The 17,460-nt window shown below is 39.3% G+C and overlaps 1 protein-coding gene and 1 long non-coding RNA gene across 5 annotated transcripts in view; both read left to right on the top strand.

Moving 5' to 3' along the window:
- Positions 1–10,780, top strand: part of LOC120058388 (WD repeat and FYVE domain-containing protein 2-like) — a 29,540-nt gene extending 18,760 nt beyond the window's left edge. For 2 of the 4 annotated variants that reach the window (XM_039007016.1, XM_039007019.1), the window contains exons 7-12: positions 3,407–3,533; positions 3,862–3,967; positions 4,408–4,509; positions 4,741–4,871; positions 7,617–7,725; positions 7,867–10,780. In XM_039007016.1, the coding sequence (XP_038862944.1) occupies positions 3,407–3,533; positions 3,862–3,967; positions 4,408–4,509; positions 4,741–4,871; positions 7,617–7,725; positions 7,867–7,896 (605 nt within the window). In that variant the 3' untranslated portion in view covers positions 7,897–10,780. Of the gene's footprint in view, positions 1–3,406; positions 3,534–3,861; positions 3,968–4,407; positions 4,510–4,740; positions 4,872–5,044; positions 5,094–6,837; positions 7,247–7,616; positions 7,726–7,866 lie in introns of those variants that run through there. The other 2 variants (XM_039007017.1, XM_039007018.1) reach the window with 2 other exon arrangements.
- Positions 10,781–15,739: 4,959 nt separating this feature from the next.
- Positions 15,740–17,450, top strand: LOC120058387. Its single transcript, XR_005478004.1, has 3 exons — positions 15,740–15,892; positions 16,270–16,461; positions 16,629–17,450. It is a non-coding gene; the product is annotated as an uncharacterized LOC120058387 (long non-coding RNA).
- Positions 17,451–17,460: the final 10 nt, after the last annotated feature.

Genomic DNA, 17,460 nt, shown 5'->3' with positions numbered 1-17,460 from the left:
GAGAATCCTCTCCCCTCTCAGGCAGTTCAAGTCAGATATGTTTATTACAAGAAACACATCTAACTGACTTTGAACATGAAAAATTACACACAAAGTGAATAGGCCAATTTTACTATTCTTCCTTTAACTCCCAAGAGCAGAGGGGTTGCCATCCTCAAAAAATAAACACTATTTAAACTCATGTATTTTTTTTAAAGACTGAAGGGCGCTTCATCTTAATTCATGGTACAATCAATCATACACCATACTGAATTTATATGGTCCCAATACTGGCTGTCCTCAATTTTTGTATTTAATCTTCAAGCATTTACAAGAATTCTAAATTGGGGACTTTAACACTGTTCTTGACCCACTAGTTGACAGGTCCCATGGCACATGCATTCAACAAGCGCCACAGGACCATTAAAGGATACATGATAGAACAAGGTATGGTGGATATTTGGCTTCTCTTCAATCCAGACAAGAGAGAGTATACCTATTTCTCACCTCATCATAAAACGTATTCCCGTATAGACCTTTCCATCGGTAATGCATCTTTGATGTCCCAAATTTCCAATGCTAATCTGGGAAACTGCTAAAGTTGTACTTAGAGTAAAAATTCTCATTCTGCTCAGCAAAGAAGGAAAATAAAATAGGAACTTGAGAAAAATGTCAATGCTCTTGATACCCTCCTTGCATCCATTCAAACCAATGATATTCCTAAGCGACTATTACAGGCCAGACTCCAACTTAATTAAATTAAGTACCACACAGGCTAGATAAATTGTTTGAATATAATTTCCCTCAACTATTGAAATTGGTCAAAGAAGATCTCGAAAGATGGACCTCTTCCTCTGTCTCTTGCCGGTCGTATTAATACATTTAAAATGATTCCAGTGTCCCCCCCACAGAAATGGTTTGATACCCTTAACCATTCATAAAATCTCAAGATTTTATTGGAGACAGAGAAAGGCCAGAATTAAACTTACTATATTACAATACTGTAAACCCAAAGGCAGACTAGCAGCACCAGACTTTCTAAATTATTATTTGGCCTTTGAAATTAATAACATAGCCAAATGGCTCAATTATATAAGTGTAAACTCACCTTCCTGGATTGATATAGAAGACTCCTGCGTAAAACCACTTAAAATTCAAGATCTTCCCTATATTTTTCAATCTGTTGAAAAACTGCCCTTTTCCAATCCCTTCACATTAAATACACTGGAAGCATGGACAAGCATCCACCAGTTACTTGATAAAGGACATTTAATTTAAGTGCTGAACTAAAATATAAACGCAACATGTAAAGTGTTGGTCCCATGTTTCATGAACTGAAATTAAAGATCCGAGAAGTTTTCCATACTCACAAAAAGCTAATTTCTCTCAAATTGTGTGCCCAAATTTGTTTACATCCCTGTTAGTGAGCATTTCTCCTTTGCCAAGATAATCCATCCACCTGACTGGTGTGGCATATCAATAAGATGATTAAACAGCATGATCGTTACACAGGTGTACCTTGTACTGGGGACAATAAAAGGCCACTAAAATGTGAAGTTGTGTCACACAACACAATGCCACAGATGTCTCCAGGTTTTGAGGGAGCATGCAATTGGCATGCTGACTTCAGGAATGTCCACCAGAGCTGTTGCTATAGAATTTAATGTTAATTTCTCTACCGTATCGCACCTCCAACGCCGTTTTAGAGAATTTTGCAGTATGTCCAACTGGCCTCATAACCGCAGACCTCATGTAACCAGCCCAGGACCCCCACATTCGGCTTCTTCACATGCAGGATCGTCTGAAACCATCCACCCGGTCAGCTGATAAAACTGAGGACTATTTCTGTCTCTAATAAAGCCCTTTTGTGGGGAAAAACTCATTCTGATAGGGTGGGCCTGGCTCCCCATGGCTGCACCCCTGCCCAGTCATGACATCTATTGATTAGGGCCTAATTAATTTATTTCAATTGACTCATTTCCTTCTATGAACTATAACTCAGTAAAATCATTGACATTGTTGCGTTTTATATTTTTGTTCAATATAGATACAGAAAATGAATCATTTGAATAGCTCCTCAAGTGTTCAGTACCTACAGATTAAACAGCTACTTAAATCTAAATTGCAATTCAATCCGAAGCAACAACGTATCTCAGAGCTAAGCCGATTGCTCTTAGCCAACCGGAGTTCAATAAATATTACTTCCAAAATGTTTAAAAAACTGACAGGAGTAGGTGATGCTCTATCCTCCCTAGAGAAATGGAACCAGCGATTTGGACATCTCCCTTAACAGGGAAGCCCAGAAGAAAGTATTTACCACCGCCCACAGCATCTCATGTAATAAGAAAATTAAACTTATCCAGTATGAAGTCCTACATAAATTCCACAATATCTATGGAACTTGGTGGCTGATGGGGCTTGTTGATTCGCTTGTGTGTCTTTTCTGCCAAAAAGAAAAGACTGCGTTCTGGCTTTGTCCCATCATTGAGAATTACTGGAAACAAGTTCTCAGCATTGTCTGTCATCCTCCATATTACTATGTTTTCATCCCCTTCACTCTGTATACTACACTATTTTGATGATGACGACCCCTGTGTTTCTTCTAATGACTATTTTGATCTCATTAACGATCTGAAAAAAAGGGATACTGTTCAACTCGAAAAGCAGATCCAATGTTTCAACCATACACTGGCTTAGTTTATGGTCTGACCTAGCCTCCCTGGAGATATCCATCTTCAAACTAAATAACAAACTGAAGGACTTTTACACAATCTTGGAACCATTTATATCCGACACTGCCCCCAGGCAACCCCAAATATGGCACTTCCTACCTAATTATTATATCTCTTCTAACTGGCAACTTATCCACTAGTCTGGTCCTTTGTTTTCCCCTCCTGTCCCGTCTTGTCCTGTCTGGTCGTCTCTTGTTTTGTCCTGTTTTGACTTCTCCCTATTTTCTTTAAATCATTTTTGTCTTTCTCCACTTTTATTTTGACCCTACTTTTCTGCTCTTTCTTACTTTTTGGTGGTAATTTAACTTCACAATAATAAACAGTTGTATGTACATGGGATGGTGGAAGAGCTACAGGACGGGAGTGGGTGTTAAGAGGACAATAGATAATATTTGGTGCCTGGTGTACTGGCTTATGCCTGGTGTACTGGCTTATATTTGACGTGATGAATTTGCAGCATATTTTAAAATTACAAGTAAATAATCAAGTTGTCCTTCTGTTATGGGGGGGGGGTGGATGTGCATTTGCTGTCTTACCAAGAAGTAGAAACTCAGTGAGCCGTTTTAGTTTGTTTCTTTAGTTTGTTCCACTTGGTGCAGCCTTGACCAGGTCAAGTTAAAGATCCAGTGGCTGGGAATGTTTGTTATCTCCAGTACGATCTAAAGAATGTGTGTTAAGTGTTCTGCTGTCTCTAGGCAACGTGACGGCACTGTGTTGGGACCCGGCCCAGAGAGTGTTGTTCTCTGGCAGCTCAGATCACTCCATCATCATGTGGGACATCGGGGGACGCAAAGGCACCGCCATAGAACTGCAGGGACACAAGTAAGACTTGCACACTGAACGTCAACATGGTCGTCCAATATAGTCTTCAAATGTAATCCCAATGTAGTATTAAAACCCCAATGTATTCATCTGGATGATACAGTCTTAGAAACTGTTGAAATGCCTCTAGTAGTCTCCTAAGGGGTGTTTCTGTTAAGTAATGATCCATAACTTTAGGCTGATACATGTACAGTCATGCAGTTGGAGAAGGTGTCTGAGTCCGCAAAATGGAAAACCGAGAGCACTTGTGGATAGAATGTATGAAATGTAATCATCAAATCAAGCTTTATATACTGCATCCGTGTGTGTGTGTGTGTTAACTATGCAGTGATAAGGTCCAGGGCCTGTGCTATGCGCCACACACACGTCAACTGATTTCCTGCAGCTCAGATGGAGGCATCGTCATCTGGAACATGGACGTGACCAGACAGGAGGTGAGGGAGGGATGGACTGATAAAGATAAAGGGATGGAGCAGAAGGAGGGAGGAAGAGAAACCTCAAGGCCGTGAGGGATGGCGGGGGGGGGGTGAGAGAGAGACCTGAAACAGACCGAGTGGCTTTAAACCACAGCCATAGATGCACAGACAGAGAGAATGACAAACTCTGAATGAAAATTTGAATGTTCATGTACTGAATGCAAATGAGGTGTTCAGTGCCAACATGGCAGATAGTTTGCTGAATCTGTGTAGACTACCTATGGCTTTGTTTGGCTCTAACCATCTCTCACTTAGGTTATACCTAAGCACTGATTATGGGTCAGTTCCCTTTATTAACTCAAATGGTTAAAGGTAGGATTGAGAAAGGGAAAGCTGATTCCTGAGAATTACTGTATTTAAGGTTTGTTTGCAACCTGTCTATCTGTGTGTTCCCACAGACCCCAGAGTGGCTGGACAGTGACTCGTGTCAGAAGTGTGAGCAACCATTCTTCTGGAACTTCAAACAGATGTGGGACAGTAAGAAGATCGGCCTGCGCCAGGTACAGTGGGCTCCATACTGTCACTATCACTCTGGGGTGTAGTTCACAAAAGGGCAGGAGAAGTCCTTATTTTATGTTCTTCCTATGGCATGCTGAAATACAGAAAAACAGCCCTGGTGTGGCCTCACCTGTTTGTGAGTCTACATGAGTGAGATATATGCACATTGTCGTTATCTGCCAGCCGAGTAGGCCCAACCCAAGCCTCAGTGTCTCCTATCTCCTCTCCCCCAGCACCACTGCAGGAAGTGTGGGCAGGCTGTGTGTGGAAAGTGCTCTGCCAAGCGCTCCACCATCCCTCTCATGGGCTTCGAGTTCGAGGTGCGGGTGTGTGACAGCTGCCATGAGTCCATCACAGACGAGGAGTAAGTAACACACAAAACTGTGCACAAAAAAAGCTAATAACATCAGTGGTGTAAAGTACTTGAGTAAAAATACATGACATTGCCAAAAGTATATGGACACCTGCTTGTCGAACATCTCATTTCAAAATCATGGGTATTAATATGGAGTTGGTCCCCCTTTGCTGCTATAACAGCCTCCACTCTTCGGGGAAGGCTTTCCACTAGATATTGGAGCATCCATTCAACCACAAGAGCATTAGTGAGGTTGGGCACTGATGTTGGGTGATTACGCCTGGCTCGTAGTCGGCGTTCCAATTCATCCCAAAGGTTCGATGGGGTTGAGGTCGGGGCTCTGTACAGGCCAGTCAAGTTCTTCCACACCGATCTCGACAAACCATTTCTTTATGGACCTCGCTTTGTGCACGGGGGCATTGTCATGCTGAAACAGGAAAGGGCCTTACCCCAAACTGTTGCCACTAAGTTGGAAGCACAGAATCATCTAGAATGTCATTGAATACTGTAGCGTTAAGATTATGTCTGAGTGTTGGAGTGTATCCCCTGACTATTCTTAAATAAAAAATATAAAAAATAATTAGTGCAGTCTGGTTTGCTTAATATGAGGAATTTGAAATTATTAATTCTTTTACTTTTGATACTTATGTATATTTGAGCAATTACGTTTACTTTTGATGCTTAAGTATATTTTAAAACAAAATACTTATTTAGATAGGTAGCTCTCTATCCACAATATAGCAGAGTATGTAAAGCCATAACACCTACTTTTTTTCAGCAACAGATTATGATCGATAATATCAAAAGCTGAAGTCTTAACAATACAGCCCCCACAATCTTATTATTAATTTCTTTCATCCAATCATCGGTCTTTTGTGTCGGTGTGTCAGTGCTGTACATGTTAAGCGACCTTCCCCATAAAGCATGCTGCTGTTAATCAGTTTACAGTGAAATAAAATTGTATCTGGTCAAACACCATTTTCTCCAAAAGTTTACTAAGAGCCGGTAGTAGGCTGATTGGTCGGGTGTTTGAACCGGGTAAAGGGTGCTTTGCTATTCTTGGGTAGCTGAATGAATTTTGCTTCTCTCCAGGTCTGAGGTCACACACCTCTTCCACACTCACTTTACAGAATTCAAAATTACAATGCTTGTCTTTCATTATCAGGTCAGTTCTGCATGAATATGAAGACTGAGTTTGTTGTTGGCATGTCATGCCTAACATGCTGACCAAACCGGCCATTGTGCTCACGTTGATTTTGTTCACTCACACCAGAAGCGATCAGGACACGCAAGTTGAAATATCAAAACAAACTCTGAACCAATTATATTAATTTGGGGACAGGTGAAAAAGCATTAAACATTTATGGCAATTTAGCTAGCTAGCTTGCTGTTGCTAGTTAATTTATCCTGGTATGTAAACATTGGGTTGTTATTTTACCTGAAATGCACATGGTCCTCAACTCCGACAGTTAATCCACAGATAAAACGGTCAACCAAATTAGTTTCTCGCCATCTTTCCTCCTTCCTTAAGGCTTATTTTTCTTCTTTGGACTTTCTATTGCGGTTGGCAACCAACTTTACATCATTACTACAACCTACCAGAGTGTGGACCTAAGTTCATCTTTCAATCACCCACGTGGGTATTTGCTCCTAAAAACCAATGAGGAGATGGCACGTGGGTATATGCTCCTAAAAACCAATGAGGAGATGGGAGAGGCCGGACTTGCAACGCGTTGAGCATTATAAAATAAAACCAATTTCTATTTTAGCGCCTGGCCACGTAGATGCTCGCTGACACCTGCGAGCAGTGTGGGTGCAATGATTGAATAACATGTATGTGTACATTTATTTTGCAACGCGAGCGGTGTGGTCAGCATGTAAGTTTGCTAATTTAGGTAATGATAATGTTACGGATACAAGTATTCTGTGTGTATCCTGTGTGTGTTTCTTTTCTCTCCTTCTCCCCTTCACACAGGTGGCAATCATCATTCCCCAATCAGTCATCAATCAGTCGCTAATCAGAAGACACACCTCCTGTTTCACTTACCCAACCATTCCCCTTTCCCTTGGTTTAAAAACCCTGTCAGTTGTGTTCTCTGGAGCTCCATCTCTCTGTCAATCTCTCGGTAGTTCTCTGGTTTAGTTTTCGCTACTACATGTCACTTTGTCCCCACCTGTGAGTATTGTTATTTTGTTATGTGGTTTGATGTTGGGAAAAGGGGGAACCAAGACAAGTTGCCCATGGGCATACACTACCTGTAGGACTACTTTGTCTAAGAACACTAGGTAGAACTGGGCGGACCACCCACTGTATTTTTGGTTAGTTAGCTGTATAGTAGTAGGCTAGTCTAGCTTAGGGGTGTTTTTGGATATTTGTTTCTTTCCTTGGGTCCAGCTCAGCCCCTTTTCCTGCCCCCCTTTACCGTGTGTTTTCAAATAAACCCTGAGTGTTTGACGGTACTTAAGTTGTCTGTGGTATTTCGTTCTCACTGATACTTTGTCACTATTATACTTTGCATGAGGTATGTTACGGGTCTCGTTACCATCCCCCCCCTAGACTGCCCGGGCCAAAGGGATTCGTAACAGATAAAGTTATTCAAGTAGTAGGCAGTATCAGAGGGTTTTGTGATGAATTAGCCATTTGATTCAATGAAGGATGGAGCAGAGTTTGCCTTTTTGCCTAAAATGTCATTTAAGGTACTCCAAAAAAAAATCCTATACGTTTGGTGATAACTGTTTCCCCTCGTCTTACAGCCGGGCGCCCACGGCAACATTCCATGACAGCAAGCACAGCATAGTTTACATGCACTACGAGCCCACCACAGGCTGGCTGCTGACCTCTGGGGCCGACAAAGTCGTCAAGGTGAGACGGACACGACCAGACACTTTGTATAAATGTATCCTCCTGTATTAGATACAAAGTATTTTCTTGGGTGCGTATATGTGTATGAAGGAGTCTGTTTTTTTTAATACAGCTTATGTTTGTGTGTGTGTGTGTCAACAGCTCTGGGACATGACTCCAGTGGTCTCCTGAGGGTCATCGTTGACAGGGAGCAACATGGAGCTCCATCCACCTATCAGGGTAGAGCTTACAGCCTGGTGGCTGTCATCCTGAGAGGAAGAGGGAATGTCAACAAGAACAACAACAGCTAAACAACTTACAACAGCAGAGCAACATCCACAGAACCTAGAAACACCAGGCCTTTCTTGCCTGTCCTCGTCCCTCTTGGTGACTAAACGTGAAAAGCTTTACACTGGCTGCATAAATAATTCCCTATATTCTTTGGTTTATTATTATATTTATAACAATAGTTTTGTAGTAAAGGGAACTCATTTTACCTACTGAACATCAAATACAGCTAGGTGGGCAAATATAAAGCTTATATTGAAGTGCCTTCCTCTTATCTTCTTATAGCTTTCCCTCCGGTAAACAGAAAGAATGAACCAATAGTTCTAAAACAAATTGAAGCACGAAATGTACCTGGGTTGTGAATACCAGTTAGATATGTAACTTGTATGTACAGCAGCAAGATGGAGTACTCTAATATATTCATGAAACTCCAGAAGGTCCCAAAGTTGACCTTATAAGGCTCATTGGATTGACTCTTTGCTTTTAAGCTGCTGTAACATTGTTGCAGTCTGCAGAGGGCAAAATACCACTGTTTCTAGGTGGACCATGTTTCAGTTGGTGTCAGGAGGGTCATAGCCTAATGTATGGGAATTAAGCTCTTACCCTACGAGGTACGAAGCCTGCTGGTTTCCTGTTGTACCTGATAATTAATTGCAACCACCTGGTGTCCCAGGTCTAAATCAGTCCCTGATTATAGGGGAGCAATGAGGTCCAGAGGTGAATTTGAGGGTACTACTGTATAGCTTCTAGGCTCTCTGAAAGTCATCACACATACACACACAGCTGGTGAACAAGTCTACATGTGGTATCTCACTGTCAGGTAATGGTTGACCGCCACAGATGTGGGGGACTTGGAGAAATAAATGTTTTTCATTTGTTTATTTTTTATGAATACTGTATTACAAACTGAAGTTCTAGTTTAGGCTTGCCAATTGTAAATCATAAAGAACCTGTTCATTACTTTACTTTATTGTAGAGTTATTTAAATGTCACTTACTACACTTTTGACTTCGGTAGTGGACTTAGGGTGGCAAAATTCCAGAAACATTCAATAAATTCTCTGGTTTTCCAGAAATAGTGGTTGGTTGTTGGATACTGGATTTCCTGCCTATTCCGGGAATCTTCCAACTGGAATTTCGGGAAAACCAGGGAATTTATTGAAAGTTCCCGAAATGTTGCAGCCTTACTTAAACATGATTCACCACTTGTAGTCTCTTCTAGATTATTTGCACTTCAGTTGTTACGGTTCAATTTCTCAGAGAACAAAATCATAACAAAGCACTTTTTATTGTCCAATACATACACTTACATATGTTGTCTACAGGCTACAAATATGTATTTTCCATTGAGGTGAGGGATATACCAGACTGGTGATCAGTTGTTAGTGGATGTGTGTGTCAAATGTATTTGTGTTATGAGTTTATTTATTGCTGTGTGTGTGTTACTGTAGCCTCCAAGATAGACATCTCTCATGTAATACACACACATGTCATCAAGGTCATTATCATTGACTGATAGTGTGGCTATGAATCAGGACTTTTGTGTGATACATACTGTTTTTTATGCTTTAACATTCTCAAAGTGTATTGATGGTTATGATAGGTGTCATATCCTGGATATAACTACAGTTGTTCAAGTTAAGTTCATGCACTGGATTTGTTTTCTAGGCAGAGCCACTATTGTAAAACCACAACAACCTGTCTGCATGTTTATATTTGTGTTATACAACCATGATTAGCCATGGTAATTTGTCATGAATACTAGCATGTTGATTAATCCGTCACACATATCTTGGGCCTAAGCTAATACATATCTACTGGTGGAGAATGGCTGTATGGGGCTCTAATGCTATTTACTGTAGTAGTCAATCACTGACTTGAGATCTATACTATTCCTATCCGTTTCCTCATTTAATGACCTCTGTACAGTTATCATTGTTGGGAGGCAAAAAGGTATGAGTTCCATGTTGATTCATAAACCAAGACTGATTTACAATATCTGAATGACTGCTGATATGATTTGAAATAAGTTTATCGTGCTATGTTATGTAGCCTGGATACCAGTCCCTTTCTCTGCTTTCATCAGCATGTTGTCATTGGCAACACTGATACTAGTATTGTTAAATGGATGAACTGTCAGTCTGTCACCTAGGCATACCGGTTTTATGTGATGCAGTATGATTCTCACAGGTTGGTGCTGTACTGTGTGTATGTAACCCAGGGGGGTTTATCACAAAGCAGGATCTGGAATCAGAAAATCAAGAGCTACAGTATATCTGTATCAAAGCAAGGTAGTTAACTCCTTGATCCTGCTCTGTGCCATTTCCCTCCGGTCTTAATGTGCAGTTTGTCCAAGCAGCAGATTATTGGAGATTTTCTAGTCTTTAAGAATATCATTCCTGCATGTCTCATCCTAGTCCTAAAGCTGATCTGGGTACAAGTCATTTGAGTAGAGATGTGTGCTCATATCATTCCATAATTTTATTTCCCCTTGTTGTATTGCTGCTGATGTACTCATATTTGTATTTCATAAAATGTATATGAGGTGACTGAAAGACAGGATGTCTCTTCATGTGAATGCCTAGTATTCATGTAGAGATTCAGCTGAAGTCTTCATTTAAAACAAGCTGTTCAGCTCATCAGCTCTCTCCATTGTTCAATCTGTCAATCAATCACGCTTTGTCCAGTCACACTTTGAGCCAATATAAGTTTCTTTTTAAAAATCTGTATGAAAAATGTATGTCTATAAACTGAAGAACATTCTCAAATGAAGTGAGGCTTTTAATTTAGCCCCAGTGTACCTCATCAATGATTGGTTCAGTAGCTGCAACAGTATGATAGGTCAACAAGTTTGATGTTTATATTGTTGTGGATATTTCTTAGCAATGACAATGGGGAGCATCAATTGGAGGTTTTCAACTGTGCAAATTCAAAGTGTTTGGGGCGGTGGAAGGGCCAGTAACACCCGTTTGTCTGAGCCAGGGGTAATGCCATGGACAACTGCTCCTGTTTTGAGTTTGGGAGTAGAGGATCTGACCTGCGACTTTAACACAAGCGCCTTGAGTTCCTCACAGGCTTTCCTATAGTTGAAGTAGTGACCAAAGCCATTGCTTACACCCTCTACGATACCCTGTGCTCTTTCTCTGTGAAGCCCTTAGCCAACAGCTTCTCCTGCTCCTGGAGATTGCTATCTATCACTGTCTCCAACTTCTGTTGCTTCTCCTTCGCCTCCTGGACCATCTCAGCCTAGAATTACAGAGGGACAACACAATACAGACATCCTGGTTATGGATTTACAAGCGGCATCTTCTTAAACACTGTTGTGTTCACCTCCCTCAGTTACTGCAATCTGTGGTTATAGTAAAAATAAATAAAATATTATTTTAGGAGACATGGTTTCCAGTGTCCATCCATACCTCAAGATGACGGATGCCCTCCTGATGACTTCTCTCCCTCTCCTGGATCAGTTTCTCTAATTGTTGCTGTTTCTCTGCCTCCACCTTCACTTCTGCTCAGCCAGGGCACTCTTGCTCCTCTTTGTCAGAAAAGACAGTAGCCAATGGCTATTTCTCGAGTGCAAACTGATTGATTATTAGTCTGAACTATTTGAACACCAAATTGTGGAACGTTATCTGTGATTATAGTAAGAAGAACGTCAAGCCACAAAGGCATGAATTAGGTTTCCAGATGTGAGTCAATTACAGACTACTACTACTTAATTACATAAACACAAACAGATTAAAAGTGTATTCAAAACAATTTATTCATAAACTGATATGCATTTTACATACAACTTAAGAGATTGGTCAAATATTTTCTAATTATAGTGAGCTCCAAAAGTATTGGTACAGTGACACATTTGTTGTTGTTTTGGCTCTCCAGCACTTTGTATTTTAAATGATACAGTGACTATGAGGTTAAAGTGCAGACAGAGATTTTATTTGAGGGTAAATTACAGCACTTTTTTTTTTACATAGTTCCCCCATTTTAGGGGACCAAAAGTATTTAGGAAAGACATAGCATGACTGACTACATTAAGCTTGTGACTCATCATGTATCCAACACATTTGTAGTTTTTTTATGATTGTGTTTCAGATTATTTTCTGTCCAATAGAATGTAATTGTATGTCATTTTGAGTCACTTATTGTAAATAAGAATTGAGTATGTTTCTAAACTTCTACATTAATGTGGATGCTACCATGATTACGGATAATCCTGAATGAATCGTGAATAATGATGAGTGAGAAAAATGCAACCTCCCCTGTAATTGTAGTGGTGAGAGGTTAGCATGTCATGGGAGTATTGTGCATTTAACTTTCTCACTCATCATTATTCATGATTCATTCAGGATTACCCGTAATCATGGTAGCATCCACATTGATGTAGAAGTATTTAGAAACATTTTATTTCAGCTCATGAAACATGGGACCAACACTTTGTGTTGCGTTTAATATTTTTGTTTAGTATATGTGACCGACCGCCTTGATTCGGTCTTATGTAGCAAATTTTGAAACGTTTTTTTTTTTACATTGGATAAAAGCAGACACACACACAGCTACATACACTGCATTTGAGGAACAATGGGAAAGTAATTCTGCTTTGAAAGTTGATAAACTTGTAACTTCACTTTTGAGAAAATGGCCTTGAATGTTTTGGTACTATAATAAAAATAAATAAAAATATTGAACCTTTATTTAACTAGGCAAGTCAGTTAAGAACAAATATTTTTTTACAATGATGGCCTAGCAAAAGACAAAAGGCATCCAGCGGGGACGGGGCTGGGATAAAAAAAAAAATGAATACAAAATATATATATAGGAGAGCTCTTTGTCTACACCCATTCAGCATCGTTCACACCCTCTTAAAGCATTAGCCTCACGCATGTCTTTAACGGTTGATCCGAGCGTTCTGTCCTAACAACAGTAGTCAAGCACCAAAGCTAACTGGTTTACTATTTAACTTCATATGGAGGAACAGGGTTGGGGAGTAACGGATTACATGTAATATTGAATTTAGATTACAGATACTTTTGAAAAACTAGATTACTTCGAGGATTACTTTGTAATTCATTAAGGATGTTTGCGAAAAAAAATATTTGAAACTTCTGTTTTCTCAATGACATTAAAATCTGCATTTAAAAAAAGCGCAAGTTTAAGTTTGTTCCACCTGAGCGAGTCTGACCACAAGTCAGAGACCCCTATGATGACACATGATGGATCGCTGGAAAAGAGCAGGAATAGCTTAATGTAGGCTAAAGTCCAAGCTATGTCTTCCAATGGTGTGACTGCTGTCGGTATCCAAAGATTATCCAACTTGAATTAACGCTTGGAGGTAAAGATGACAGCAGTGGTGTAGTCTACGGCGATACGGATATCACGTATTATTGATATCTCCATAGCGCATTGATGTGTCACACTGCTGCTCTCTCATTTAGCTATTTGCGCCTTATGAATTGTGGTTGGACACATGCTCAAACTTGCGCACTTTTGATAGACTTGAAGGGGCAATATGTAGTTGCTACATCCATTTTTGGACATATATATATCCATTGATTCTTGAATAATATAACTTATAAATGCCTTATGAGCTTAGTTCAACTGTCACAATCCATGAGAACCCAAAATATAAGCGTTTTTTATTCCAATGTTTGTAAACATTGTAAATGTAAACAAACACTGTATAGCCTCAAAATGATTAAAACAATACTTTTTATATCATGGATGTTCAGTCCTTGCATCCATAGCTGTCTATTAATTTGAGAGTGGTTACATTTCTCCAGGCCCATCCCTCAGCAAAACAGAGGCGGACGTTCATTTTGTTATTGTTTCATTTGTGGATTTGCCCTTTAAACAGCTGCATATTATCAAGATATCAAAGTGTCACCAACAAAAAGGTAAACAATAGGCCTATAGCAAATGCAGCATATGGCATTCATTTTTCACATGGAAATAGCACTTTCAGTAGTGCTCAAAGCATGCCATTCCAAGAGCACAGCGTTTATTTTTCAACTCGAATCAATGAGACATTTTTGTATTCTTCTAATGCCTCCTAAGGGGAAAGTAAACTAAAAGTAACTGAATGTAGTCAGATTACGTTACTGAGTTTGGGTAATCCAAAAGTTACGTTACTGATTACAATTTCGCACAAAACTATTTAGGAAATAAGGATTGCATTTGGAATATAATCCCTCATTTAATTTTCAAAACAGATTGGTGGTCTAGAATTCTTACTCAAATGCAACTTTGATGTGGGTAAGATCCCTATTAAACTTGCTAACTTTCATAAACAAGTACTTCTAACTTGGAACCTCATGTACAACAATAATTTCCCCCACATAGATATACAACAAGTCTATTTTTCTAGAACAGGTTTGATAACAGTATTATCTGGGTTAAAACATTATTGAATAACGATGGACAACTATATGATTATCCAGAAATCATGAGAACACACAATGTTACATTCACTCCTGGGGAGTTTTAAATTGTTGTTAGAGCTGTCCCTAAAGGTGCTATTCTTCTTTTAGGAGAATATAACAGTACTCCAAGTGCAACTGTTGAGGATTTTGTAGCCTCAATACAGCTAGAAGGCGTTGACATTTTAAACTATAAATGTAATAACATGTATGTAAGAAAACTCTATCAAGATGTTACTATTCCCTCTGCTAGAATATACTGGAATACAGCCCTATGACAAGTAAACTGGAACAAAGTATCGTTGTTGTCTGGCAAATATTGCATATCTAATAAGATGAAAGAAGTATCATACAAACTCATTCATAGAATCTAAACTGTAAAGACCTTTATTATACACAGATTCAAAATAGCTATCGATAACAAATGTGTATTTTGTGGTTGTGACCCAGAGACTCGACCATTTATGTTGGGACTGTTCTTATGTCAGAAGATTTTGGAGTGAGAAGATAGTATTTTAAAAGAAACGACTATTAATGTTAATTTGAAAGACTGATATGATGTTTTATTTAGATGTTTTATTTAGATCCAAATGATATGGACGATTTAACTTTCATTGTTCATTTGTTTCGTTTTCATGGCAGATTCTTTGTCCATAAAATAAAGTGGGCGGGGGAGATAATTTAAATATTACTTTGAAATTATCTTTAAGTGTAAAAAAAAAAAATAATAAACAAGAATAAGCTAACTGGCTTACGTTGGCTACCTTGCTAGCTACTTCCAGACACAAATGAGAGAACAGCTCACTGACCGTTTTACTTGCCCTATCAGAGCTGGTTAGGCTGTGTTTATGTCATCCAGGGCAACAATTTATGCTTTTTTCCAACGTTTACTGACACCGCCCGTAGGGTGTTGAGCGTAAATTCGAGTGTAAATTCGTCAGATATTCTGCGCTCTGGCACACACAGACGAGAGTGCTCTGAAATCGGAGTAGATAGCCAGAGCGAATTTACCAGGTATGTATATCAACAGTTGTCGAAATGACATTCTATTGAAATGGTTACTTGCATAGTGGAGTCTTTTTTTGTTAAGACATGTAGCTAGCTAGCTAGGTAAACAATGAACCATAATCCCAACTCATGACGTTACTACCCTGCATAAATCGGCAGGTAGCTAACCAACCAGGTTCAATGTTAGCTAGCTAACATTAGGCTATAACTAGCAACGCAAATGGCTCTGAGATACGAATAATAAGATCATACACGTAACGTTAACTAGCTAAAACTATTAACATGAAATGAAAACAACTTTCTGTCAAAATTAGAAACGTGAAATATGTTGAACTGATGTGATGTTGAAAGTTAAACATACAGTGTGTTGTGGTTCCAGACTGAAGATGCACTGAAGGAATACCTGGAAAGGAAGGCCAGAATTGGCCAAGCCATCCTGTAAGCAGACCAGTCCCTCACTGAAGCTGAGAGCATAAGGTGATATAATAGATATAACTCAAATCTGCCAAATCAGTGTGCTAAAATCCAAATGACAATACACATTTACCCCCACCCACATGTACATACTGTATTACCTCAATTACCGCGTACCCACTGCACACTGACTCGGTTCTGGTACTCCTTGTATATCGCCTCGTTATTGTTTTTATTGTGCTACTATTTCCTTTTTTAGTAAGCAAATATTTGTCTTTTTAAACTCTGCATTGTTGGGAATGGGCCTCTAAGTAAGCATTTCACTGTAAAGTCCACACCTGTTGTATTCGGCACATGTGACCAATACAATTTGATGATTTGACAACAACATTGTAATGACCACCAGTCTTAACTCTCTTTTGCTCTCTCTCTCTCCGCAGCGGCGCAAACAAAAAGGGAGGCTTCTGAGCGGGAGTCAAGCCATGGAGGAGTAGCTGGTAGTCCAGGAGAAGTTGAGAGTGGACCAACAGAGGACTTATGAGGAGAATATGAACCAGCTGATGGAGAGGAAGGACAGAGAAGGTAGAAATGCCATAGCATAGCATGACAGAGTTCTGCAGGCCAGACTCAAGGTAAAAACTTTGAGAACACTTTAAAACTATAGTAACTGTAGAAGTAAGATCAACTGTGTCTGTCTGTGATGTGTACACTGTATTTGTCAGGCGTATACTGTTTGTGGTGTGTATGTGATTTACTGTATATATAGAGTGTTTTTGTGACATTGTGTTTGTCATTTCAGGAGCAGAATGACCCTTTCCAGCAAGGGTTTGATGACCGAGCACAAATGCAAAGAGAGATAGATGCTCTTAAGGAAGCAAATGCACAAGAGGAAGAGAATAGGCCTTCATTTATGAGCAAGGCTCTGGATGGCGCTATGTTGGTTCTCCAGGGAATAATTCCCAAAGTAGGAGGAATGGCCTTAAATTGGCTGTCAAAGTTGTTCTGATGAAGGTTCTTGAGATTGATTTAATCAACATTTATTGAAGTTAATGATTGACTTACTTACTTTAAATTAAGCACTACATTTAAGGTTTAATTTTATGTTAGCTTAAAGAACCCCCCCACAAAAAATATATACACCTATGTTTTATAAGTAATTTGCATGACAAATCATGACACAAATCAAGCTTTTAGAAGGCATGCTGAAAATATAAGATTGAAATATTTATTGGTGCCTTTTATTATTTACTTGAAGTTGATTAACTGTTTTTAATGCACCGGACATTCTACACTAGTGTGTACAGTGGTATGTTAATAAAAAGTGTAATAATAGCCTTGGCTTTATTTGTGCTCTTAATAAAACACATTTCTGCTCACAGGTCCTGGTTTGATTAACAAGGATAAAATAATTTTAAAGAAAGTATGTCAAAGTACTAAACTGCGTAAAACAAGACAAACAACATGTAGCTTTAAGAACAGTATCTCAACGATTCTCTGGACAAGTCAAATATAAAGACTGACTGTTTGTTCTGGTTGTACAGTAAACTAATAATAACAGAATACAAAACAGTAATGGCACTATTACTGCTGACAACAGCCAGAAGCACCTTTGAACATTAGCCCTTGTTAAA

This window comes from Salvelinus namaycush, chromosome 13 (assembly GCF_016432855.1).
Source record: "Salvelinus namaycush isolate Seneca chromosome 13, SaNama_1.0, whole genome shotgun sequence".
NCBI classification, from domain to species: domain Eukaryota; kingdom Metazoa; phylum Chordata; class Actinopteri; order Salmoniformes; family Salmonidae; genus Salvelinus; species Salvelinus namaycush.
Note: the sequence above shows the minus strand (reverse complement) of the source record. Positions and strands in the feature narration are given on the sequence as shown.